Source organism: Pseudophryne corroboree, chromosome 6 (genome assembly GCF_028390025.1).
Source record: "Pseudophryne corroboree isolate aPseCor3 chromosome 6, aPseCor3.hap2, whole genome shotgun sequence".
In the NCBI taxonomy this organism is placed as follows: Eukaryota; Metazoa; Chordata; class Amphibia; order Anura; family Myobatrachidae; genus Pseudophryne; species Pseudophryne corroboree.
This window is the reverse complement of record NC_086449.1, coordinates 336,191,951-336,218,967: the sequence shown is the minus strand read 5'-3', so window position 1 is coordinate 336,218,967 and position 27,017 is coordinate 336,191,951. Positions and strand designations below refer to the sequence as shown.

General features: G+C 45.6%; 1 protein-coding gene across 4 annotated transcripts in view; it reads left to right on the top strand.

Moving 5' to 3' along the window:
- Positions 1-26,577, top strand: part of HMG20A (high mobility group 20A) — a 155,233-nt gene extending 128,656 nt beyond the window's left edge. For 3 of the 4 annotated variants that reach the window (XM_063926437.1, XM_063926435.1, XM_063926436.1), the window contains exons 6-10: positions 23,878-24,010; positions 24,267-24,298; positions 25,633-25,708; positions 25,859-26,074; positions 26,228-26,577. In XM_063926437.1, coding sequence (XP_063782507.1) covers positions 23,878-24,010; positions 24,267-24,298; positions 25,633-25,708; positions 25,859-26,074; positions 26,228-26,364 — 594 coding nt within the window. In that variant the 3' untranslated portion in view covers positions 26,365-26,577. The remainder of the gene's footprint in view (positions 1-23,877; positions 24,011-24,266; positions 24,299-25,632; positions 25,709-25,858; positions 26,075-26,227) is intronic. The other variant, XM_063926438.1, reaches the window with a different exon arrangement.
- Positions 26,578-27,017: the final 440 nt, after the last annotated feature.

The window sequence follows — 27,017 nt, the reverse complement described above, 5'->3', positions numbered from 1 at the left end:
TGGAGGCGTAAGGTAAGGAGGGAGATAATGCATGTAGTTAAGAGGCAGGGTCAAGGCAAGGTTTCCTAAGAATAGGAGAGTCCAAGGTATCTTTGAATGATGAGAAGCGATAACTTAGTCTAATAACTGTTGTCTGTGATCTTGCCACAAAAATATAAAAAATAAACTTGATTGCAAACTTGGTGTATTTTTTAATATTAAAACCTCATCAAATTTGCTGTTACTAAGGAAAGTTTCAGAAGTCACAATTGACTTCCGCGGTCTCTGATACCTGGTTCTGTATGTTGGCTCAATGGTATGTCCCTTGTCCATATGTAGAAACCCTAAATGCTAAACACTACATTAATAAAATGTATAACTTTTAGTTTAATTGTTTCAGCTCTCTAGATAGCTGCTTGGTAGACTTCCCCAAATTTCCTCAAAGCATTATACTTCTGATCATCACAGCACCATTATCATAACAGTTGGATTTAGTAACAATATGCAAATCTGCAGTAACTCATAGCAAGCAATAAGCCACTACTGTGTTTGTCTAATATGTACTGGGCTGACCAATGCTTATTTGCTGATTAGTTGCTTTGGGTTCCTGCACATACAGTAGGCACTTCGTTATTGAATCCACTACTTTATCTGTGGCTACCCGCTTGAAACCATTGTTCCCTTGATGAACCCTCCCCCTCAGTTACAAAGGTCACTGTCTCCTATGAAATCATCATCCACTTTTGCTAATCACAAAATATTAATAAAAAAATATAAATTCAAATATGTCACATATATAGCTCCTATATCAAGTAACCTGTTTAACGCGGTTACTAAAAAAACAACACAAGAAAAAAGAATTGTGGTTTAATACACCACCAATAATGCATATTGCATATAATATGCAAAAAATACCAAATTTATTATTTGCTTAATCAAGTATAAAATGAATAGCGGTAATGGCATATTAGCGCACCCAAAAACCAATAGAAATCAAAATGTGATGAATACAGTTTCAAAAATTTACACTGCACTAAAGATGGATAAACAAGCCAAAAACTTCTGAATGCATTAGATCAGAGATTCCCAAACGCGGTCGTCAAGGCACCCCAACAGTCCAGGATTTAGGTATATCCATGGCTCAGCACAGATGGTTAAATCAAATTGACTTAGGTGCTAATTAAGTCACCTGTTGCCAAGCATGGATACATTTAAAACCTTGACTGTTGGGGTGCCTTGAGGACCGCATTTGGGTATCTCTGCATTAGATAATAAGTTCTCAAACTCAGTCCTCAGGACCCAAGCAGTTCATGTTTTCCAGATCTCCTCACAGAATCACAAGTGAAATAATTAGCTCTACCTGTGGATCTTTTAAAATGTGTCAGTGAGTAATGACTACACCTGTGCACCTGCTAAGTGACCCAGAAAAAGTGACATGTATAATGGGATTCTGAGGACCGAGTTTGAGAACCACTGGATTAGATTAAGTCCTTGGTGAGACCACTCTGAGAATATTGATAAAACCATATATGTTTGTAATTAATCTTGCTACAAATCCACATGGGGCATTATTGATTGATATTTTGTATCCATTCGGCAATGTTGGAATATATAGAGTACACTGACCCTCAGGTGTCTAACGTGATTTATCAATCCTCTCTGAGGGGGTCTTACCAAGAACTTGGACTTACCCGTCTTTCGTGCTGTGTAATTTTGTACTCATTAGATTTTATTTCTGTGTTTTTTTATGTCTGCTGGTATATCGTCATCACTGTTAATTTTCTGCTTATGTTTTAGCAAAAAATAAATTTGGTATATTTTGCATATTATCATGTTATTTGTGTTCCTATTGGTGGTATGACATCACCAAATCTTTTTTTCTTATGCTATTTTATTACAATAACTTCTATCGTGTCCTGCTTTCAACTGACAATGTAATTTCTTATTTCCCCATCTATTTATTTTACATATATATTTATAATGCTACATCTTTACTAGTTTTGGAGTGCTCATCACCATTCGGGTTGCAACATTATATGTATTATCATAGATAACATGTAATAGTAAATCTAATAAAAATGTGTTTTTGTTATTACTACATATCCACTGTATCAGGAACAAATCTTCCACTCCTGTGTACAGGAATCAATCAGCCTGTACACATTCCTGATTGCTGGCACCACTCACATACTGATAGGCGCATATACCTATTAATCATAGTATATCATGTCCCGATGAGCCCTAGCCTTTCTGTGCATAGGTATTGCCATTCCAGTACTGTTAGACTAGGTCTACTGTCAATCAAAGTCATGGAGCACCTCATTGGGATAACTATTGCAACTAGGCTGAAGCCTAGGGGCCCTACAGGGACTAGGGGTCCAGTCATGTTTTTGCTGATGCACTGTTACCTGCGCACTAGGGTTCCTTTAGGTAAAGGCACTTTGCACTGTGTGCTGTAGCAAGGCATACTTGTAGTCAGCTAAGAATTGGTTTGAGTCTGTGGGGAGGGGACCGGACCAATAGCGCACTAGCGTAATGCCTCCTCTTCCCTTTTCTCTAACGTCCTAAGTGGATGCTGGGGACTCCGTAAGGACCATGGGGAATAGCGGCTCGCAGGAGACTGGGCACATCTAAAGAAAGCTTTAGGACTATCTGGTGTGCACTGGCTCCTCCCCCTATGACCCTCCTCCAAGCCTCAGTTAGATCTCTGTGCCCGAACGAGAAGGGTGCACACTAGGGGCTCTCCTGAGCTTCTTAGTGAAAGTTTTAGTTTAGGTTTTTTATTTTCAGTGAGACCTGCTGGCAACAGGCTCACTGCATCGAGGGACTAAGGGGAGAAGAAGCGAACTCACCTGCGTGCAGAGTGGATTGGGCTTCTTAGGCTACTGGACATTAGCTCCAGAGGGACGATCACAGGCCCAGCCTGGATGGGTCCCAGAGCCGCGCCGCCGCCCCCCTTACAGAGCCAGAAGGCAGAAGAGGTCCGGAAAATCGGCGGCAGAAGACGTCCTGTCTTCAACAAGGTAGCGCACAGCACTGCAGCTGTGCGCCATTGCTCTCAGCACACTTCACACTCCGGTCACTGAGGGTGCAGGGCGCTGGGGGGGGGGCGCCCTGAGACGCAATAAAAAACACCTTGGATGGCAAAAAATGCATCACATATAGCTCCTGGGCTATATGGATGCATTTAACCCCTGCCAGAATACATAGAAAAACGGGAGATAGGCTCCGCCCCCTTATCGGCGGCCTTATCTCCTCAGCACACTGGCGCCATTTTCCCTCACAGCTCCGTTGGAGGGAAGCTCCCTGTCTCCCCTGCAGTCACTACACTACAGAAAGGGTTAAAAAAGAGAGGGGGGGCACTAATTACGCGCAGTATTAAAGATACAGCAGCTATAAGGGGAAAAACACTTATATAAGGTTATCCCTGTATATATATATATATATATATATATATATATATATATATAGCGCTCTGGTGTGTGCTGGCAAACTCTCCCTCTGTCTCCCCAAAGGGCTAGTGGGGTCCTGTCCTCTATCAGAGCATTCCCTGTGTGTGTGCTGTATGTCGGTACGTTTGTGTCGACATGTATGAGGAGAAAAATGATGTGGAGACGGAGCAGATTGCCTGTAATAGTGATGTCACCCCCTAGGGGGTCGACACCTGAGTGGATGAACTGTTGGAAGGAATTACGTGACCGTGTCAGCTCTGTATAAAAGACAGTGGTTGACATGAGACAGCCGGCTACTCAGCTTGTGCCTGTCCAGACGTCTCATAGGCCGTCAGGGGCTCTAAAGCGCCCGTTACCTCAGATGGCAGATATAGACGCCGACACGGATACTGACTCCAGTGTCGACGGTGAAGAGACAAATGTGACTTCCAGTAGGGCCACACGTTACATGATTGAGGCAATGAAAAATTATTTACACATTTCTGATAATACGAGTACCACCAAAAAGGGGTATTATGTTCGGTGAGGAAAAACTACCTGTAGTTTTCCTGAATCTGAGAAATTAAATGAGGTGTGTGATGATGCGTGGTTTTCCCCCGATAACAACTGATAATTTCTAAAATGTTATTGGCATTATATCCTTTCCCGCCAGAGGTTAGGGTGCGTTGGGAAACACCCCCTAGGGGGGATAAAGCGCTCACAGGCTTGTAAGGGCTCTACCCTCTCCGGAGATGGCCGCCCTTAAGGATCCTGCTGATAGAAAGCAGGAGGGTATCCTAAAATGTATTTACACACATACTGGTGTTATACTGCGACCAGCAATCGCCTCAGCCTGGATGTGCAGTGCTGGGTTGGCGTGGTCGGATTCCCTGACTGAAAATATTGATACCCTAGATAGGGACAGTATATTTTTGCCTATAGAGCATTTAAAAGATGCATTTCTATATATGCGTGATGCACAGCGGAATATTTGCCGACTGGCATCAAGTCTAAGTGCGTTGTCCATTTCTACCAGTAGAGGGTTATGGACACGTCAGTGGTCAGGTGATGCGTATTCCAAACGGCATTTGGAAGTATTGCCTTATTAAGGGGAGGAGTTATTTGGGGTCGGTCTTTCAGACCAGGTGGCCACGGCAACAGCTGGGAAATCCACGTTTGTACCCCAGGTCGCCTCTCAACATGAGAAGACGCCGTATTATCAGGCGCAGTCTTTTCATGGACAAGCGGGCAAAAGGTTCCTCATTTCTGCCCCGTGACAGAGGGAGAGGAAAAAGGCTGCAGAAATCAGCCAGTTCCCAGGAACAGAAACCCTTTCCCGCCTCTGCCAAGCCCTCAGTATGACGCTGGGGCTTTACAAGCAGAATCAGGCACGGTGGGGGGCCCGTCTCAATGAATTTCAGCGCGCAGTGGACTCACTCGCAAGTAGACCCCTGGATCCTTCAGGTGATATCTCAGGGGTACAAATTAGAATTCGAGACGTCTCCCCCTCGCCGTTTCCTAAAGTCGGCTTTACCGATGTCTCCTTCTGACACGGAGACAGTTTTGGAAGCCATTCACAAGCTGTATTCCCAGCAGGTGATAATCAAGGTACCCCTCCTGCAACAGGGAACGGGGTATTATTCCACACTGTTGTGGTACCGAAGCCAGACGGCTCGGTGAGACCGATTCCAAATCTAAAATCTTTGAACACTTACATACAGAGGTTCAAATTCAAGATTGAGTCACTCAGAGCAGTGATTGCGAACCTGGAAGAAGGGGACTACATGATGTCTCGGGACATCAAGGATGCTTACCTTCATGTCAAAATTTACCCTTCTCACCAAGGGTACCTCAGGTTTATGGTACAGAACTGTCACTATCAGTTCAGACGCTGTATGGATGGTCCACGGCACCCCGGGTCTTTACCAAGGTAATGGCCGAAATGATGATGATCCTTCGAAGGAAGGGAATTTTAGTTATCCCTTACTTGGACGATTCCCTGATAAGGGTAAGATCCAGGGAACAGTTGGAGGTCGGTGTAGCACTATCTCAGGTAGTGTTGCGGCAGCACGATTGGATTCTCAATATTCCAAAATCGCAGCTGGTTCCGACGACTTGTCTTCTGTTCCTAGGGATGATCCTGGACACAGTCCAGAAAAAGGTGTTTCTCCCGGAGGAGAAAGCCAGGGAGTTATCCGAGCTAGTGAGGAACCTCCTAAAACCGAGCCAAGTCTCAGTGCATCAATGCACAAGGGTTCTGGGTAAAATGGTGGCTTCCTACGAAGCAATCCCATTCGGTAGATTCCACGCAAGAACTTTCCAGTGGGACCTGCTGGACAAATGGTCCGGGTCGCATCTTCAGATGCATCAGCGGATAACCCTGTCACCAAGGACAAGGGTGTCCCTCCTGTGGTGGTTGCAGAGTGCTCATCTTCTAGAGGGCCGCAGATTCGGCATTCAGGACTGGGTCCTGGTGACCACGGATGCCAGCCTGCGAGGCTGGGGAGCAGTCACACAGGGAAGGAATATCCAGGGCTTATGGTCAAGCCTGGAGACATCACTTCACATAAATATCCTGAAGCTAAGGGCCATTTACAATGCTCTAAGCTTAGCAAGACCTCTGCTTCAAGGTCAGCCGGTGTTGATCCAGTCGGACAACATCACGGCAGTCACCCACGTAAACAGACAGGGTGGCACAAGAAGCAGGAGGGCAATGGCAGAAGCTGCAAGGATTCTTCGCTGGGCGGAAAATCATGTGATAGCACTGTCAGCAGTATTCATTCCGGGAGTGGACAACTGGGAAGCAGACTTCCTCAGCACGACCTCCACCCGGGAGAGTGGGGACTTCACCCAGAAGTCTTCCACATGATTATAAACCGTTGGGAAAAACTCGACAGGTATTGCGCCAGGTCAAGGGACCCTCAGGCAATAGCTGTAGACGCTCTGGTAACACCGTGGGTGTACCAGTCAGTGTATGTGTTCCCTCCTCTGCCTCTCATACCCAAGGTACTGAGATTGATAAGATGGAGAGGAGTAAGCACTATATTCGTGGCTCCGGATTGGCCAAGAAGGACTTGGTAACCGGAACTTCAAGAGATGCTCACGGAGGATCCGTGGCCTCTACCTCTAAGAAGGGACCTGCTCCAGCAAGGACCCAGTCTGTTCCAAGACTTACCGCGGCTGCGTTTGACGGCATGGCGGTTGAACGCCGGATCCTGAAGGAAAAAAGGCATTCCGGATGAAGTCATCCCTATCCTGATCAAAGCCAGGAAGGATGTAACCGCAAAACATTATCACCGCATTTGGCGAAAATATGTTGCGTGGTGCGAGGCCAGTAAGGCCCGACGGAGGAAATTCAACTGGGTCGATTCCTACATTTCCTGAAAACAGGAGTGTCTATGGGCCTGAAATTGGGGTCCATTAAGGTTCAAATTTCGGCCCTGTCAATTTTCTTCCAAAAAGAACTAGCTTCAGTCCCTGAAGTTCAGACGTTTGTAAAAGGGGTACTGCATATACAGCCTCCTTTTGTGCCTCCAGTGGCACTTTGGGATCTCAATGTAGTTTTTGGGTTCCAAAAGTCACATTGGTTTGAACCACTTAAATCTGTGGAGTTAAAATATCTCATATGGAAAGTGGTCATGCTGTTGGCCCTGGCCTGGGCCAGGTGCGTGTCAGAATTGGCGGCTTTATCCTGTTAAAGCCCTTATCTGATTTTCCATTCGGACAGGGCGGAATTGAGGACTCGTCCTCCGTTTCTCCCTAAGGTGGTTTTAGCGTGTCACCTGAACCAACCTATTGTGGTGCCTGCGGCTACTAGGGACTTGGAGGACTCCAAGTTGCTAGACGTTGTCAGGGCCCTGAAAATATATGTTTCCAGGACGGCTGGAGTCAGGAAATCTGACTCGCTGTTTATCCTGTATGCACCCAACAAGCTGGGTGCTCCTGCTTCTAAGCAGACTATTGCTCGTTGGATTTGTAGTACAATTCTGCTTGCACATTCTGTGGCAGGCCTGCCACAGCCAAAAATCTGTAAATGCCCACTCCACAAGGAAGGTGGGCTCATCTTGGGCGGCTGCCCGAGGGGTCTCGGCTTTACAACTTTGCCGAGCAGCTACTTGGTCAGGAGCAAATACGTTTGTAAAATTCTACAAAATTGATACCCTGGCTGAGGAGGACCTGGAGTTCTCTCATTTGGTGCTGCAGAGTCATCCGCACTCTCCCGCCCGTTTGGGAGCTTTGGTATAATCCCCATGGTCCTTACGGAGTCCCCAGCATCCACTTAGGACGTTAGAGAAAATAAGAATTTACTTACCGATAATTCTATTTCTCGTAGTCCGTAGTGGATGCTGGGCGCCCATCCCAAGTGCGGATTGTCTGCAATACTGGTACATAGTTATTGTTACCAAAAAATCGGGTTATTGCTGTAGTGAGCCATCTTTTCTAGAGGCTCCTCTGTTATCATGCTGTTAACTGGGTTCAGATCACAAGTTGTACAGTGTGATTGGTGTGGCTGGTATGAGTCTTACCCGGGATTCAAAATCCTTCCTTATTGTGTACGCTCGTCCGGGCACAGTATCCTAACTGAGGCTTGGAGGAGGGTCATAGGGGGAGGAGCCAGTGCACACCAGATAGTCCTAAAGCTTTCTTTAGATGTGCCCAGTCTCCTCCGGAGCCGCTATTCCCCATGGTCCTTACGGAGTCCCCAGCATCCACTACGGACTACGAGAAATAGAATTATCGGTAAGTAAATTCTTATTATTACACCTCCATGAGCATATGGCAGCCAATATGTACAAGCACAAGGCAGGGTTCAAAAGAGAAAAGAAAAATATGAACGATTGCGCTGTGAGAAGTCAGCAGAAGTTGTTTCAACTGGGTATCTGTGTACTTGTGAATTCTGAAAGTGTAAATGATGGCATAAGCTCTGTTTCCCAAATGTCAGCTGTAGTGGGGTGAAAGATTAAAGTGCCAGATGGGCCCGAAATACCTGAACACCTAGGGGCCCGGCCATGGGTTAATACGGCCCTGCATAAGACTTACAGGGCTTGTGACCAAGATCCACAGCAAAACGTGTGTCGGAGGACCTCCAGCTCCCCATGGTCACACAGGAATCTCCACTAGTTTGTATACAGGTACTTTCCTCGCTCCAGATGCATTCTTATTGCCTTCGCTGCGAGTGGTACCATGCAATGTATCCCCACTCGCCATTATCTATCTACCTATAGTACCAGTGGACCGCTCCCTCATCACATGTCCAATGCTATTGCAAGTAAGTGAAATCAGCGGCGACCCCTGTCATATACTGTCATTACTTTGAATTCTAATAGGCTTATTACCGGTCTACTATCCCCTTTCTGTATTGTTCCTGTAGCTGGTTATTGTAATGTTTGGCTTTTCCAGTGATAGCTATTATTTTTAAAGAAGTTATGCTATACCACCCAAATACAGTGGATATTTCACCCTACTGCTATAGAGGTGTTGTCTTTTTTTCGCCTTATGTCTTCAATGTTTTTTTATATTTCGCCTCACAAACCCCATTTTCCCAGAATATTCTTTTATTTATATTTTTTGTCTAGTATGTAATTTAAGTGACCTGTTTGGTGCATGACTTGGTACTACATTCACTTAAATTTATAACCTTTGTATAGACAGAGTGCCTCTATAAGAAGCTGTTTTTTCTCTTGACCAGTTACAATGTTGACACGTTGCCTATCGATATCATAACTGTCACCATTGTGGTATCAGCATTCTGAATGTTGACTTTGTTCTTGTCAACCTAATGACTACATTCCAAGTCTAGAGTTCTTTTATGTCATTCTAATCATGAATCCGTCCTTCTGCTACTACTTGGCCGGCTAATCAATGCAATCAATCAATTTATTTATAATAATGATAATAATAATTTTATTTATATAGTGCTCTTTCTCCAACAGGACTCAAAGCCCTTTACAAACCTCAGAAACAATGCACATATACATTCAGGAGAACACCATTTTCCTGGTTAATCAGCATTTACAAGTCAATTAACAATGCATTTATTTATACATAAAATGACAGACTGTAAAACATCCCACAGTATAGTCAGGCGTGCCATTGATTTGACAGTCTTCAGTGGACATATATATTGTGAATGAGCTATTCTTACTGATTTTCTGGTCATTTCTTGCTATTAGTGTTGGCGCAAATGTTTGAAGGCAAGGCTTCAATGTTGGGTCATTTTCCATAGGTGTATGAGTGTTGTCCCCTTTTTCTTTCCCACTCATTCATGTGCAACCTAGTTCTCCAACAAGCAAGTTGTGAAATAAGTTGTAGGGGATACAACAGTATAAATAAGTGGCAAAAGGCCTAAACCAAATACTGTACTGTACAGTCAGATACTGTACCTTCAGAAGTACTCCTAATACATATACTGTATAATAAAAAATATCTGTTAATTTTTTTTTTTTTAAGTTTTAGAAAATGTTGCTCTGCATTCAAATATCTTGATTAGCCAGTCGCAAAACAAACCCTTTACTGACCAATATCATGTTTATAATGCTCTAATTAGACCATGAATAATTTATTTTTATATTTGGTAGCATAATTGAATATATATAGTTGTTTTATTTTAAGTGGTGAGGATGTGTACACAATATAAATAAATGTCCACATCCCTCAGTCCCCCCCACCAGTTGAGACAAACTATAGTAACATTGCACCTCACAGATCTATTAAGAGCCTGGTCGGGACGCCATCCCTTTACAGATTATTTGACCAGAAGGGGGCACCATGGATCATGTATTTTGCAGTATTCCTTTATTTAATACCTGCTTTGTTCCATGCCAGCCACAATCCAAACATAGAGTTTCAACCTGCAGCAGTCATACACTATCCGACTGTCAGTCCTGCAGAGTAGTGATTGTGATATCCAACGTTAAGGCTTTCCAACCTTATCAGTCTGAAGTGCACTAGAAGGCTCTGCCGTTCAGCCTAAATTGGGACCCCCATTGCAATGTGGTAACAATGTTAGCATATGAGCACTTTGTGTACAGATAGCTGCAAGCAGTCTATAGTGCAAGGTGTCTGAAAAGGTAGGAAGATGAGGGGTAAACACACAACTTTGATAGGGGGCTTTTTAGGGATGAAAACTTTTATTTATTTCTTACAACAAGTTGATGTGTGTACAATATTTATCACTTACAGGAGATTCCACCAAAATATGTAAACTTAGTTTCTCTAACGTCCTAGTGGATGCTGGGGACTCCGTAAGGACCATGGGGAATAGACGGGCTCCGCAGGAGACAGGGCACTTTAAGAAAGAATTTGGATACTGGTGTGCTCTGGCTCCTCCCTCTATGTCCCTCCTCCAGACCTCAGTTTGAATCTGTGCCCGGACGAGCTGGGTGCTACTTAGTGAGCTCTCCTGAGCTTGCTAAAAAGAAAGTATTTTGTTAGGTTTTTTTTATTTTCAGAGAGATCTGCTGGCAACAGACTCTCTGCTACGTGGGACTGAGGTGAGAGAAGCAGCCCTACTCACTGAAGATAGGTCCTGCTTCTTAGGCTACTGGACACCATTAGCTCCAGAGGGATCGTACACAGGATCGCACCCTTTGTCGTCCGATCCCGGAGCCGCGCCGCCGTCCCCCTCGCAGAGCCGGAAGACAGAAGCCGGTGACAGAAGCAAGAAGACTTCGAAATCGGCGGCAGAAGACTCCAGTCTTCATATGAGGTAGCGCACAGCACTGCAGCTGTGCGCCATTGTTCCCACACTAAACCCACATACTCCGGTCACTGTAGGGTGCAGGGCGCAGGGGGGGGCGCCCTGGGCAGCATTTAGAGACCTCTTGGCAAAAGTGGGCATATATACAGTTGGGCACTGTATATATGCATGGGCCCCCGCCATATTTTTACACAGAAACGCGGGACAGAAGCCCGCCGCTGAGGGGGCGGGGCTTCTTTCTCAGCACTCACCAGCGCCATTTTCTCTCCATAGCTCTGCTGAGCGGAAGCTCCCCAGACTCTCACCTGCAGAATCACAGTAGAAGAGGGTAAAAAGAGAGGGGGGGGGGGCACATAAATTTGGCGCAAAAACAGTATATACAGCAGCTACTGGGCTAACACTAAGTTACTGTGTGATTCCTGGGACATATAGCGCTGGGGTGTGTGCTGGCATACTCTCTCTCTCTCTCCATAAGGCCCTGTGGGGGAACTGTCTTCAAATAGAGCATCCCCTGTGTGTGTGGTGTGTCGGTACGCTTGTGTCGGCATGTTTGACGAGGAAGGCTATGTGGAAACAGAGCGGGAACAAATGAATGTGGGGTCGCCGCCGACACCCGATTGGATGGATATGTGGAAGGTTTTAAATGATGATGTTACTTCCTTACATAAAAGGTTGGATAAAGCTGAAGCCTTGGGACAGCCGGGGTCTCAGACCATGCCTGATCCTATGTCGCAGAGGCTGTCAGGGTCTCCGAAGCGCCCACTATCCCAAATTGTTGACACAGATATCGACACGGATTCTGACTCCAGTGTCGATGGCGATGATGTAAAGTTACAGCCTAAAATGGCTAAATCCATCCGTTACATGATTATAGCAATGAAGGATGTGTTGCACATCACAGAGGAAACCCCAGTCCCTGACAAGAGGGTTTATATGTATGGGGAAAAAAGGCAAGAGGTGACCTTTCCCCCTTCACATGAGTTAAATGAGTTATGTGAAAAGGCTTGGGATTTTCCAGATAGAAAACTGCAGATTTCCAAACGGATTTTTATGGCGTATCCTTTCCCGCCAACGGACAGGTTACGCTGGGAATCCTCCCCTAGGGTAGACAAAGCTTTAACACGCTTATCCAAGAGGGTAGCCCTGCCGTCACAGGATACGGCCACCCTAAAAGATGCTGCGGATAGAAAGCAGGAGGGTACCCTGAAGTCCATTTATACACATTCAGGTACCTTACTAAGGCCGGTGATTGCGTCGGCCTGGATGTGTAGTGCTGTAGCAGCATGGACAGATACCTTATCTGAGGAACTTGATACCTTGGACAAGGATACTATATTTATGACCCTGGGGCATATAAAAGACGCTGTCCTATATATGAGAGATGCTCAAAGAGACATTAGCCTACTGGGCTCTAGAATAAATGCAATGTCTATTTCTGCCAGAAGGGTCCTGTGGACTCGGCAATGGACAGGAGATGCCGACTCAAAAAGGCACATGGAGGTTTTACCTTACAAGGGTGAGGAGTTGTTTGGGGAGGGTCTCTCGGACCTGGTCTCCACAGCTACGGCTGGAAAGTCAAATTTTTTGCCATATGTTCCCTCACAACCTAAGAAAGCACCGTATTACCAAATGCAGTCCTTTCGATCACAAAAAGGCAAGAAAGTTCGAGGTGCGTCCTTTCTTGCCAGAGGCAGGGGTAGAGGAAAGAAGCTGCACAATACAGCTAGTTCCCAGGAACAGAAGTCCTCCCCGGCTTCCACTAAATCCACCGCATGACGCTGGGGCTCCACAGGCGGAGCTAGGCCCGGTGGGGGCGCGTCTCAGAAATTTCAGCCACAAGTGGATTCACTCCCAGGTGGATTCCAGGGCTATAGAGATTGTGTCTCAGGGATACAAGCTGGAATTCGAAGAGATGCCCCCTCACCGTTACCTCAAATCGGCCCTGCCAGCTTCCCCCTTAGAGAGGGAAATAGTGTTAGCTGCAATTCACAAATTGTATCTTCAGCAGGTGGTGGTCAAGGTTCCCCTCCTTCAACAAGGAAGGGGTTACTATTCGACCATGTTTGTGGTACCGAAACCGGACGGTTCGGTCAGACCCATATTGAATTTAAAATCCCTGAACATATACCTGGAAAGGTTCAAGTTCAAGATGGAATCGCTCAGAGCGGTCATCGCAAGCCTGGAAGGGGGGGATTTTATGGTGTCTCTGGACATAAAGGATGCTTACCTTCATGTCCCCATTTATCCACCTCATCAGGAGTACCTCAGATTTGTGGTACAGGATTGTCATTACCAATTCCAGACGTTGCCGTTTGGTCTCTCCACGGCACCGAGGATATTTACCAAGGTAATGGCGGAAATTATGGTGCTCCTGCGACGGCAAGGAGTCACAATTATCCCATACTTGGACGATCTCCTCATAAAGGTGAGGTCCAGAGAGCAGTTGCTGATCAGCGTGGCACGCTCTCGGGAAGTGTTACAACAGCACGGCTGGATTCTAAATATTCCAAAGTCGCAGTTGATTCCTACGACTCGTCTGCCCTTCCTGGACATGATTCTGGACACAGGCCAGAAGAGGGTTTATCTCCCGATGGAGAAGGCTCAGGAGCTCATGACACTGGTCAGAGACCTATTGAAACCAAAACAGGTGTCGGTGCATCACTGCACGCGAGTCCTGGGAAAGATGGTGGCATCATACGAGGCCATTCCCTTCGGCAGGTTCCATGCGAGGACCTTTCAATGGGATCTGTTGGACAAGTGGTCCGGATCACATCTACAAATGCATCGGCTGATCACCCTATCCCCCAGGGCCAGGGTGTCTCTCCTGTGGTGGCTGCAGAGTGCTCACCTTCTTGAGGGCCGCAGATTCGGCATTCAGGACTGGGTCCTGGTGACCACGGACGCAAGCCTTCGAGAGTGGGGAGCAGTCACACAGGGTAGAAATTTCCAAGGTCTGTGGTCAAGTCAGGAGACTTGCCTTCACATCAACATCCTGGAACTAAGGGCCAGATACAACGTCCTACGTCAAGCGGAGACCCTGCTTCGCAACCGATCGGTGCTGATTCAGTCAGACAACATCACCGCAGTGGCTCATGTAAACCGCCAAGGCGGCACAAGGAGCAGGGTGGCAATGGCGGAAGCCACCAGAATTCTTCGCTGGGTGGAGAATCACGTAAGCGCACTGTCAGCAGTGTTCATTCCAGGAGTGGACAACTGGGAAGCAGACTTCCTCAGCAGGCACGACCTCCACCCGGGAGAGTGGGGACTTCATCAAGAAGTCTTCACGCAGATTGCAAGTCGGTGGGAACTGCCACAAGTAGACATGATGGCATCCTGCCTCAACAAAAAGCTACAGAGGTATTGCGCCAGGTCAAGAGACCCTCAGGCGATAGCTGTAGACGCACTAGTGACACCGTGGGTGTTCCAGTCGGTCTATGTATTTCCTCCTCTTCCTCTCATACCCAAGGTGCTGAGAATCATAAGAAGAAGAGGAGTGAGAACAATACTCATTGTTCCGGATTGGCCAAGAAGGACTTGGTATCCAGAGCTGCAAGAAATGCTCACAGAGGACCCATGGCCTCTGCCTCTAAGACAGGACTTGTTGCAACAGGGGCCCTGTCTGTTCCAAGACTTGCTGCGTTTGACGGCATGGCGGTTGAACGCCGGATACTAGCAGAAAAAGGCATTCCGGATGAGGTTATTCCTACGCTGATAAAGGCTAGGAAGGACGTGACTGCTAAACATTATCACCGTATATGGCGAAAATATGTTGCTTGGTGTGAGGCCAGGAATGCCCCTACGGAGGAATTCCAGCTGGGCCGTTTCCTTCACTTCCTACAGTCGGGAGTGACTTTGGGCCTAAAATTGGGTTCCATTAAGGTCCAGATTTCGGCCCTATCCATTTTCTTTCAAAAAGAACTGGCTTCTCTACCTGAAGTTCAGACGTTTGTAAAGGGAGTGCTGCATATTCAGCCCCCTTTTGTGCCTCCAGTGGCACCTTGGGATCTTAACGTGGTGTTGAGTTTCCTGAAGTCACACTGGTTTGAGCCACTTAAAACCGTGGAGTTAAAATTTCTCACGTGGAAGGTGCTCATGCTATTAGCCTTGGCTTCAGCTAGGCGTGTGTCAGAATTAGCGGCTTTGTCACATAAAAGCCCCTATCTGGTTTTCCACATGGACAGGGCAGAATTGTGGACCCGGCCGCAATTTCTGCCAAAAGTGGTGTCATCTTTTCATATGAACCAACCTATTGTGGTGCCTGTGGCTACTCGTGACTTGGAGGATTCCGAGTTACTAGATGTGGTCAGGGCTTTGAAGGTTTATGTAGCCAGAACGGCTAGAGTCAGGAAAACTGAGTCGCTGTTTATCCTGTATGCACCCAACAAGCTGGGTGCTCCTGCTTCAAAGCAAACTATTGCTCGCTGGATCTGTAACACGATTCAGCAGGCTCATTCTGCGGCTGGATTGCCGCTGCCAAAATCAGTAAAAGCCCATTCCACAAGGAAGGTGGGCTCTTCTTGTGCAGCCGCCCAAGGGGTCTCGGCATTACAGCTTTGCCGAGCAGCTACTTGGTCGGGTTCAAACACTTTTGCAAAGTTCTACAAGTTTGATACCCTTGCTGAGGAGGACCTTGTGTTTGCTCATTCGGTGCTGCAGAGTCATCCGCACTCTCCCGCCCGTTTGGGAGCTTTGGTATAATCCCCATGGTCCTTACGGAGTCCCCAGCATCCACTAGGACGTTAGAGAAAATAAGATTTTACTTACCGGTAAATCTATTTCTCGTAGTCCGTAGTGGATGCTGGGCGCCCGTCCCAAGTGCGGACTTCTTCTGCAATGCTTGTATATAGTTATTGCTTACATAAGGATTGTTATAGTTGCATCAGGGTTGATCTGATGCTCCGTTGTTGTTCATACTGTTAACTGGGTAAGTTTATCACAAGTTATACGGTGTGATTGGTGTGGCTCGTATGAGTCTTGCCCTGGATTCCAAAATCCTTTCCTTGTACTGTCAGCTCTTCCGGGCACAGTTTCTTTAACTGAGGTCTGGAGGAGGGACATAGAGGGAGGAGCCAGAGCACACCAGTATCCAAATTCTTTCTTAAAGTGCCCTGTCTCCTGCGGAGCCAGTCTATTCCCCATGGTCCTTACGGAGTCCCCAGCATCCACTACGGACTACGAGAAATAGATTTACCGGTAAGTAAAATCTTATTTTTCTCATACATCCTAGAGGATGCTGGGGACACCATAAGAACCATGGGGTATAGACTGGATCCGCAGGAGACATAGGCACTTTAAGACTTTGAAAGGGGTGTGAACTGGCTCCTCCCTTTATGCCCCTCCTCCAGACTCCAGTTTAGAATCTGTGCCCAGGCAGACTGGATGCACACTGAGGAGCTCTACTGAGTTTCTCGGAAAATACTTTGTTAGGTTTTTTATTTTCAGGGAGCACTGCTGGCAACAGTCTCCCTGCATCGTGGGACTTAGGGGAGAGAAGTCAGACCTACTTCCTGTGAGTTTAAAGGCTCTGCTTCTTTGGCTACAGGACACCATTAGCTCCTGAGGGTTTGGAACACTAGGTACGCCTAGGGGTTCATTCCCAGAGCCTGCCTTCACCCCCCTTGCAGAGCCAGAAGTCAGAAGACAGGTGAGTAGAAGAAGATAGAAGACTTCAGTGACTGCTTCTAAGGTACCGCACAGTCATCGCGCTGCACGCCATGCTCCCACACACAGCGGCACTACAGGGTGCGAGGGGGGGTTCCCTGGGCAGCATAAAACTCCTCAATTGGGACTGGCAAAGTGTGATTGATGTGCCTAGGCACTAAATCCTTACCCCCGCTAGTATAATTATTTAGAAAAATAGCAGGGCTGAAGCGTGCCATGAAGGGGGCGGGGCTTAGCCCTCACAGCTCTCATCAGCGCCATTTTCTCTTCACAGAGCTGCAGAGACGTTGGTCCTTCCTCACCACTGCTGTACAAGTAACGGTGCAAAACGGGGGGGGGGGGGCACAGTTAATTTGGTGCTAAAATAAATTATTATAAAAGCGCTGCAGGGTCTGAGGCATTATATTACAGTTTCAGAACCGGGATAAGCGCAGGGTTGTGAGCTGCCAAACTCCCTCTGTGTTTCTCCGACAGGCTTTACTGTGGGTCTGTCCCCTATTTGCCCAGTGTGTCTGTGGGTGTCGGTACACGTGTGTCGGCATGTCTAAGGCTGAGTGCTCTTCCCAGGAGGAGACTGTGTTAGGGGCAGAAACGGCTGTGGGAGTGACCCTGTCGGCACCGCCGACTCCTGATTGGGTAAAGGTGTTGAATGCTTTGAATGCTAATGTGGCTCTTATTAATAAGAGATTAGATAAATCTAAGTGTCCGAACCAGGCATGGAAGAAATCTGTGGAGGATGTGTTATCACAGGTCCAGACCCCCTCGGAGTCTCACAAACGTTCGTTTGCTCAGTCGGCAGACAAGGATACCGACACGGACACTGACTCCAGTGTCGACTATAGAGATACCAGATTAGACCCAAAATTGGCAAAGAGCATTCAGTACATGATTGTGGCAATAAAAGACGTGTTGCATATCACTGAGGACCCTGCTGTTCCTGATAATAGGGTCTGTATGTATAAGGGAAAGAAACCTGAGGTAACATTTACTCCCTCTCATGAACTGAATACCCTTTTTGAAAAAATATGGGAAAATGCTGACAAAAGTTTCTGATTCCCAAAAGGATTCAGATGGCGTATCCGTTCCCCTCTGGGGATAGAGAAAAGTGGGAGTCACCTCCCATTGTGGATAAGGCTCTATCACGGTTGTCTAAAAAGGTGGCTTTACCGTCTGCTGACACGGCAGCCTTTAAGGATCCTGCGGATCGTAGACAGGAAAATACGTTAAAAATCCATTTACGTCACCACAGGTACACTACTCAGACCAACTATTGCATCTGCGTGGCTGAGTAGTGCTATCGAAAAGTGGGCAGATAACTTGTCCTCTGATATAGATACTCTAGATAGGGATAGCATCCTTTTAACGCTGGGTTATATCGGGAACGCTGCAGCCTACCTAAAGGAAGCGGCGAGAGATATTGGCCTTTTGTGATCAAAAGCCAATGCCATGGCGGTTTCAGCTAGGAGGGCATTGTGGATTCATCAATGGAATGCTGATGCCAACTCAAAGAAAAATATGGAATCTCTCCCATATAAAGGTGGGGTTCTTGTTTGGTGAAGGTCTCGCTGATTTGCTATCTACGGCTACCGCGGGTAAGTCGTCATTTTTTCCTTATGTCCCTCCACAACAAAAGAAAGCTCACCACTTGCAGATGCAGTCCTTTCGGCCAAATAAATACAAAAAAGGCCGAGGTTATTCCTTCCTTGCTAATAGAGGAAGAGGAAAAGGTAAAAGATCTCCGGCCGTGGCAGGTTCCCAGGAGCAGAAGTCCTCCCCGGCTTCTGCCAAATCCACCGCATGACGCTGGGGCTTCTCTGCGGGAGTCCGCACCGGTGGGAGCACCTCCCAAGCTCTCCAGTCAATTCTGGGCTTGTTCGGCCCTGGACCCGTGGATTTTAGAAATAGTGTCCCAGGGGTACAAGCTGGAGTTTCAAGACGTTCCCCCTCGACTATTTTTCAAATCGGCCTTACCAGCTTCTCTTCCAAACAGGGAGGTAGTATGCGATTCAATACAAACGTTGTGTCTGAATCTAGTCATAGTCAGGGTTCCCCCGTCACAACAGGGAGAAGGCTTTTATTCGTGCCTGTTTGTGGTGCCGAAACCGGACGGCTCGGTCAGACCAATTCTGAACATAAAGTCCCTCAATCTTTACCTAAGAAAATTCAAGATGGAATCTCTCCGAGCAGTGGTCTCCAGTCTGGAGGAAGGGGATTTCATGGTGTTGGTCGACATAAAGGATGCCTACTTACACGTCCCCATATATCCTCCGCTTCAGGCTTACATGAGGTTTGCTATTCAGGATTGTCATTACCAATTTCAGACGTTGCCATTTGGTCTGTCCACGGCTCCGAGGATTTTCACCAAGGTAATGGCGGAAATTATGGTTCTCCTTCGCAAGCAAGGAGTCACAATTATCCCTTACTTGGACGATCTCCTGATAAAGGCGAGATCCAAAGACATGCTGGAGCAGGACATTGCGCTCTCCCTGACAGTTCTGCAACAACATGGTTGGCTCCTAAACTTGCCGAAGTCCCAGTTGAATGCGACGAAACGGCTGTCGTTTTTGGGAATTATTCTGGACACGGAATTACAGAGAGTTTTTCTCCCAGAAGGAGAAGGCGCTGGAAATTTAGAGTTTGGTCAAACAAATTCTGAAACCAGCGAGAGTATCAATTCATCAATGCACTCGATTGCTGGGGAAGATGGTGGCGGCCTACGAGGCCATTCAATTTGGCAGATTCCATGCCAGAGTGTTTCAGTGGGACCTATTGGACAAGTGGTCCGGATCCCATCTGCACATGCACCGGAAAATAATCCTGTCCTCCAAGACCAGAATCTCACTCCTGTGGTGGCTGCACAGCTCTCACCTCCTAGAGGGACGCAGGTTCGGGATCCAGGACTGGATCCTAGTAACCACGGATGCGAGTCTCCGAGGCTGGGGAGCAGTCACACAGGGGGAAACCTTCCAGGGAAAATGGTCAAGCCAGGAAGTTTGTCTACACACGAACGTTCTAGAGTTAAGGGCCATTTACAACGGCCTTCTTCAAGCGGAACGTCTTCTTCGCAACTTGCCCGTCCTAATACAGTGGGACAATATAACAGCAGTAGCGCACATAAACCGCCAGGGCGGAATTAAGAGCAGAGCGGCAGAGACCACAAAAGTTCTCAGCTGGGCGGAAAGACATACAAGCGCTCTGTCAGCAATCTTCATTCCAGGAGTGGACAACTGGGAAGCAGACTTCCTCAGCAGACACGATCTCCATTCAGGAGAGTGGGGTCTTCATCAAGAGGTCTTCACAGAAGTGACAAGTCTTTAAGGAATTCCTCAAATAGACATAATGGTGTCTCGCCTCAACAAGAAACTTCAGAGAGATTGTTCCAGGTCGAGGGACCCTCAAGCAATAGCGGTGGACGCGCTGGTGACACCATGGGTGTTTCAGTCGGTGTACGTGTTCCCTCCGCTTCCACTCATTCCAAAGGTGTTAAAGATCATAAGAAGAACAAAGGTTCAGGCGATCCTCATTGTTCGGGACTGGCCAAGGATGGCTTGGTATCCAGATCTTCAGGAAGGAATTACTCATAAGAGATCCCTGGCCTCTTCCTCTACGAGAGGATCTGTTACAGCAGGGGCCGTGCGTATATCACGACTTACCGCGGCTACGTTTGACGACTTGGCTGTTGAACGCCGGATACTAGCCCGAAAGGGTATTCCCAGTTAAGTCATTCCCACACTTCTTCAAGCTAGAAAAGGAGTAACGTCTAAACATTATCACCGTATTTGGAGAAAATATGTGTCTTGGTGTGAATCCAAGAAGGCTCCTACGGAGGAATTTCAGGTAGGGCGTTTTCTCCATTTCCTGCAAGCAGGTGTGGATGCAGGCCTAAAGTTAGGCTCGATTTAAAGAACAAATTCCGGCCTTATCGGTTTTCTTTCAAAAACAATTGGCCTCCCTTCCAGAAGTTCAGACTTTCGTGAAAGGCGTTTTGCACATCCAACCTCCATTTGTGCCCCCAGTGGCACCATGGGATCTTAACGTGGTGTTGCATTTCCTTCAATCATATTGGTTTGAACCTTTTACAGAAGGTAGAGTTGAAATTTCTCACTTGGAAAGTGGTCATGCTATTGGCCTTCGCATCCGCAAGGCTGGTGTCTGAGTTAGCGGCTTTGTCTCACAAGAGTCCTTATTTAATCTTCCATGAAGATAGAGCAGAGTTGAGGACTCGTCAACAATTTCTGCCGAAGGTGGTTTCATCGTTCCACATGAACCAGCCTATTGTGGTACCGGTGGCTACTGACGCCTTCGCGGAGTCAAAATCTCTCGATGTTGTCAGGGCCTTAAAGATTTATGTCACCAGTACGGCTCAACTTAGGAAAACGGAAGCTCTGTTTGTCCTGTATGCTGCCAACAAGATTGGGACGCCTGCTTCCAAGCAGACTATTGCGCACTGGATCTGTAATACGATTCAGCATGCTCATTCTACGGCTGGATTGCTGTTACCGAAATCAGTAAAGGCCCACTCTACCAGAAAGGTGGGCTCATCCTGGGCCGCTACTTGGTCGGGTTCAAACACTTTTGCTAAATTTTACAAGTTTGATACCCTGGCTGATGAGGACCTCATGTTTGGTCAATCGGTGTTGCAGAGTCATCCACACACTCCCGCCCGTTCTGGAACTTTGGTATAAACCCCATGGTTCTTGGAGCATCCCCAGCATCCTCTAGGACGTGTGAGAAAATAGGATTTTAATACCTACCGGTAAATCCTTTTCTTTTAGTCCGTAGAGGATGCTGGGCGCCCATCCCAGTGCGGACTCTATCTGCAGTTATTAGTTATGTTTACACACGGGTTGTGTTATGTTATAGTCAGCCTGTTGCTGACATTGTTCATGCCGTTGACTGGAGTTCTGTTAAATGCCATGTTGTACGGCGTGTTTGAGGTGTGAGCTGGTATGTATCTCACCTTAGTTTAACAATAAATCCTTTTCCTCGAAATGTCCATCTCCCTGGGCATAGTTACTATAACTGGAGTCTGGAGGAAGGGCATAGAGGGAGGAGCCAGTTCACACCCCTTTCAAAGTCTTAAAGTGCCCATGTCTCCTGCGATCCCGTCTATACCCCATGGTTCTTATGGTGTCCCCAGCATCCTCTACGGACTAAGAGAAAAGGATTTACCGGTAGGTATTAAAATCCTAGTTTTGGTGGCGTTCAGAATTGTAAAAGAATTACCTGTGGTAGGGCAAGCCTGTGATACAGCCCCCTCTCATAATAAGATCCAGCACTGCTATTCTTTGTTACAGTGGTGGGCCTTTGTAAATACCAAGATGGGAAGTTATTAGGTGAGGGACATTGACATCCTAGGTTGGTGTTTGAAAGCGATGGAGTTACATGGGGAGAATTCAATTGTTTGAAAAGTCGGTTGGGTGTCTGTTTTTTCCTGTCTATTAGATAGGAAAAAACAGACACCCAACTGACTTTTCAAATTTTAAATAAATATATAAATAAAAAACAAAAGTTGCCATTTTATTTTTGTTTGTGCTGTAAGCCTCCCTGTAATAGATTTGTCTGAGTGGATAGTAATTTCGTTATGTGCCCCAATCTTGTAGTCTGGTCATTTGGTGCCTTGTATATGTTTTAGCCATAGCATTAAGCGTGCTCAAAAAGTGGTTTTGGAAAGTCACTTTTATTTGTTATGGCATCTGTATTCTTGCACTTGGCTGACCTATTTATCCTGTTATACTTACTTCCTTAAGAACAGAGAAATGATGCAGCACTATTTTCCCATCTCTCCTTTTCAGTAATAGTCATGCATATGGCTCTTGCAGGCTATAATAAAGGAAGTATGATATTCTTAGCCTTAAATTAATGAAAATGCTGTCAAATACTCTGAAACTGTCTGTCCTCCAGTCACCACATTTACCTTCAGTAAGGATTGCAAATTCTGCTAAGTAGCAGAATTTGCAATCCTTTTGATCGCATGCTGGGGGTCGCCCATTGCAGGGCAAGGCTGCCCAGAATGCTGACCGCCGCCTCCCCCCCTTGATGAATCGGAAACTGCAGTCGCATTGCAATTTCTGCTTCGTCGTAGGAAATAGGGATGGACCGCCGCCATGTTCCCGATCACTGCGGCGATCACGCTCCCACCACGCCCAGCTCTTGACGCCCCCAGTTTGCCCGGCTCCACCTCCGCAATGATCCGTCTCCGCCCTGGAAACGGACCGTTGCCGTTCACCAACTGCCTCTTCCTGACAGGCAGAGGTGATTGCATTTTCTGTGGGGGCGCCCGCAGAGAGTGCGGGCATATGTGCAGGATGGGCGCTGCGCATGCGCCCATGGGGAGATCGCAATAATTGCTGTTCGATTGAGATTTGCGATCCAACCTCATTTTAGCACCTTAATCAGGTTTTGCAGAATTTGGACTCTGTTACAGAACAAATGGTAGGTGGCAGCAATGAATGACAGACATTATTTTTCTTAACTAAATACAAATCTCTGTTGAAAATAATCTTCGTAAATCGTTTACCTTCCTTCCACTCACATACATTGTAATCAGGGAGTAAGTTGTACCTTATCAGGGTCATGGGAAGAAGTAAACTGTTAGGGACAAGAATCTGGTAAGTGCAAAAAAGGGAAATGTTTTCCATTCTGATATGCTTCCAAGTTTTGTTTACATTCAAACAGTTCCTTTGTAGCTTCTATGTTCTGTAGTAAAATAATAATAGGTTATTAGTGTTCACTCTAGCACCCAGCACCTAATCAGTGAAGTGGGCAAATTTTAATGTTGAAGGGCAAAAGCTTAGACCTGATGTATCGCTACTGCTACTTAAAAATTAAAATAAGCCCTCCTTGCTGACTGGGTACAGGGTGCTAGCGTGAACACTAGATACATTAAAATTATTTGAGACCACTACAATCCCAAAAGTCATCTGTGTGTATTCATACAGTATACCCACTGCTTCTCCTTTTCTGTCTCTGGCTCTTCCATATGCATACTGTTCTCCATCGTATTTCCTTGTTCTCTATTTATACCTCCTTAATATTCTATCTTCCTTGCCCTCCCCCCAACCTCTCTCCGCCTCTCCCAGCACTGAGCTGTGTGTGTTGTTCTAGCATTACCTGGACGAAGCGGAAAGAGACAAGGAACGGTATACAAAGGAACTGCAGCAGTATGAGAAACCAGAGGCCTTCCGATCTTACAGCCACAAGGCACAGAGTCGTCAGAAGGGGAGGCAGCAGAGGCAGGGTGAGGTGTGGTGAAGTGGTGGTGAGAAGGGTTGTATGACTGGAAGGCAGGGTTATAAAGAGAGAGAACATGAGCTAGATGAGGAAAAAAGTATTGTAATATAGAGGCAGAGGTAATGTGTGTCTGGTCTGGCATAAATATGAATTTGAGGGATGGGGAAGGTAATTTAGTAATATGCTGTGGGCATTGGGGTTCAGTACATGTTAATGGGTTGAGAGGAGAGGATTTCCTTCATGATTCGTCTCTCTATTTTTAGAAGGATCTCGTACAATCTCCAGAGACCCTGAGGTGAGGATTCGTCTTCATAATAAGCCCCTTCTAATTGTCTTATCCAACTGTGATTTCTGACTGACTTTGTCACACTCAGCCCTGTAGAAATTCCTTTTTGCTGGGTTTTGGATATTTCAATAAAATTAAGTAAAGAAGGAAATCAGGAGTTTATAGACTCCAAAAGTAGAGATTGGCTAAGTTTTTACTCCATATAAACAAATAGAGCTAGTTTAATCTGGAAATTGATGACAAATACTAGCGATCTAGTGTGAGTTATGAATGAGATTTTGGGGAGAATGAATGCAGTAGGGATGCACTGAACAAATGAAAAATGTACATTGGAAATGTATGTGATGGACAGATACAAGAAATACTGTTTGAGGGTAAGAAATACCAAGGACAGAAAGATGGGCATGGTCAGGCAGTATAAAATGAGAATGGGGTGATTCAGTCATGGTTAAAGGTAGGAAGTCTAGATAAGGAGAATGCGTGTGGCGGGATATTGTTAGTGAGCAATCAGTAAGTACATAGATGATGAGTTAGTGAGGATGGATGAGGAGCTGGACTAGGAATAGCCAAAGATAATCTATAAACGAGTAGGTTGGGAAAAAATGGATGATTGTAGATGAAGGTGAAGATGTATAAAAACTTAAGTAGTAGATATCGTGGACAGGGAAATATGGTGAGGAGCAGGAGCAATGGCAGATTAAAAAAAGTGGTTGGTTAAGAGACAGTTCTAGAAGGATAAAAATGGAAAAGACCAGAAATAATACTTTTATATTTCCTGAGTGTTACTTTGTCCTGGTACTCATTCACCACGTGATAAAGAATCTGCAGACGTTATGATGCCAGAACAGTGGGCATCAGTAATGCTTTTTATTTCTATAATTAACATTATTCCTTAGCTTCACTGATGTGAGAAACTAGTTAAGTGTTTGTTAAATTGTGTACGGTCAAGGGAATAATTTATAAATGATTCTCTATTTTTTTTTTATTTTTATTTTTTATTCAACCTTCTTACCTTTCTCTCTCTCTCTCTCTCTCTCTCTCTCTCTCTCTCTCTCTCTCTCTCTCTCTCTCTCTCTCTCTCTCTCTCTCTCTCTCTCTCTCTCTCTCTCGGTACTTAACTTACCCCATACTATTTATTTTCCAGTGATTCCCATTTCTGCCCACCATAATGTAGTTCATTACCGTGTACAATCTTTTCCTCTCCACTTATCACTGCACCTTTCCTCGTATTAACTCTGTTGTCTCCTCCCTCTTCTAGAACACTGGTGCTTTGTTTCTTACCTCAGATTTTCTTTCCCTGCACATACTGTTCTCTCCATCCTTTTATTTTTCTATACTTTCAGAAAGAATGTGTTCTAAAGGAGAGACCGGTGTTTGATATACCAATCTTCACAGAGGAATTTTTGAATCACAGCAAAGGTGAGGGTACTGGGTCAATACTTTAAGATTTATGAGGGTGGAAGATTGAAAAACATTCTGCTGACCGTTAGCAATTTTCTTGTAGTAGCAGCAGGCTACCTTTTGTTAGACCTGCTCTTACTTTATTGCCATCCATCATTCAATCTGCAGCTCAGGAAGCAGAGCTACGACAGCTCAGGAAATCAAACATGGAGTTTGAGGAGCGCAATGCAGCTCTGCAAAAACATGTGGAAAGCATGCGATCTGCAGTGCAGCGGCTGGAGGCTGAGCTCAGTCAAGAACAAGGGAGAAACACCCTGCTACTACAGCATCTACAGAATGTCCGCCAGACTCTTACACACTGCCTACGTGCTGTCCCTATTCCAGGTACACTTTTTTATTTTTTATTTTTTTTATTTTTTAATATCCATAAGTAAAGGCTATTCATCATACATTTAATCTATATGCAAAGTGAATATCATTCTAAATCACATTTTCATCCACACATCAATTTTCTGCGTCTCTTTCCGTCATACTCAGGGACTGCCGAAACACCTACCTTGGAAACCATTGACTCTTACATGAGCCGCCTGCAGAGTGCTGTACTGACACATCCCAAGGAAAGTGAAGCTCTTATCTCTGGTGTGCGAGAAGTGTTAAGTCAGCTCGAGGGTTGAGGATGGAACTCCCAATCCTTGAAAAACATGATGATCTTCACTCTTTTCCTAGGTGACGATAGAGACTCCTGCACATTTGTACAATAGTCACAGTGATATAAAAGGAATATGGTGGATTTAATCAACATTCCGTTCTTCTCTGTTTACTCTGCTGTGTATGTGCCAAAGCACTGCATGCAGTATATCAATAAAAACTTCATTGTGTGAACTGTACCTCTTCCTGTGTGTGTGTGTGTGTGTGTGTGTGTGTGTGTGTGTGTGTGTGTGTGTGTATATATATATATATCTATATCTATATAGATATATATATGTATATATATATGTGTGTGTATATATATATATATATATATATATATATATATATATATATATATATATATATATATATATATATACATATACATATATATATATATATATATATATATATATATATATATATATATATATATCACAATTCCAAAGTGCTCTATATTCGTTGAATTCATAAATTCTTCCAAGATCAGTGTCCAGAATATGATGATGGCAAGTTAGATCCTCCCTCACATTGAGCTCACACCTTGCTAAAGTGAAGGAGGATCTACCTTGTCATCATCATATTCCAGACATTTTTCACTGATATACAAATTTTATCTTTGTACAACTTTTTTAAT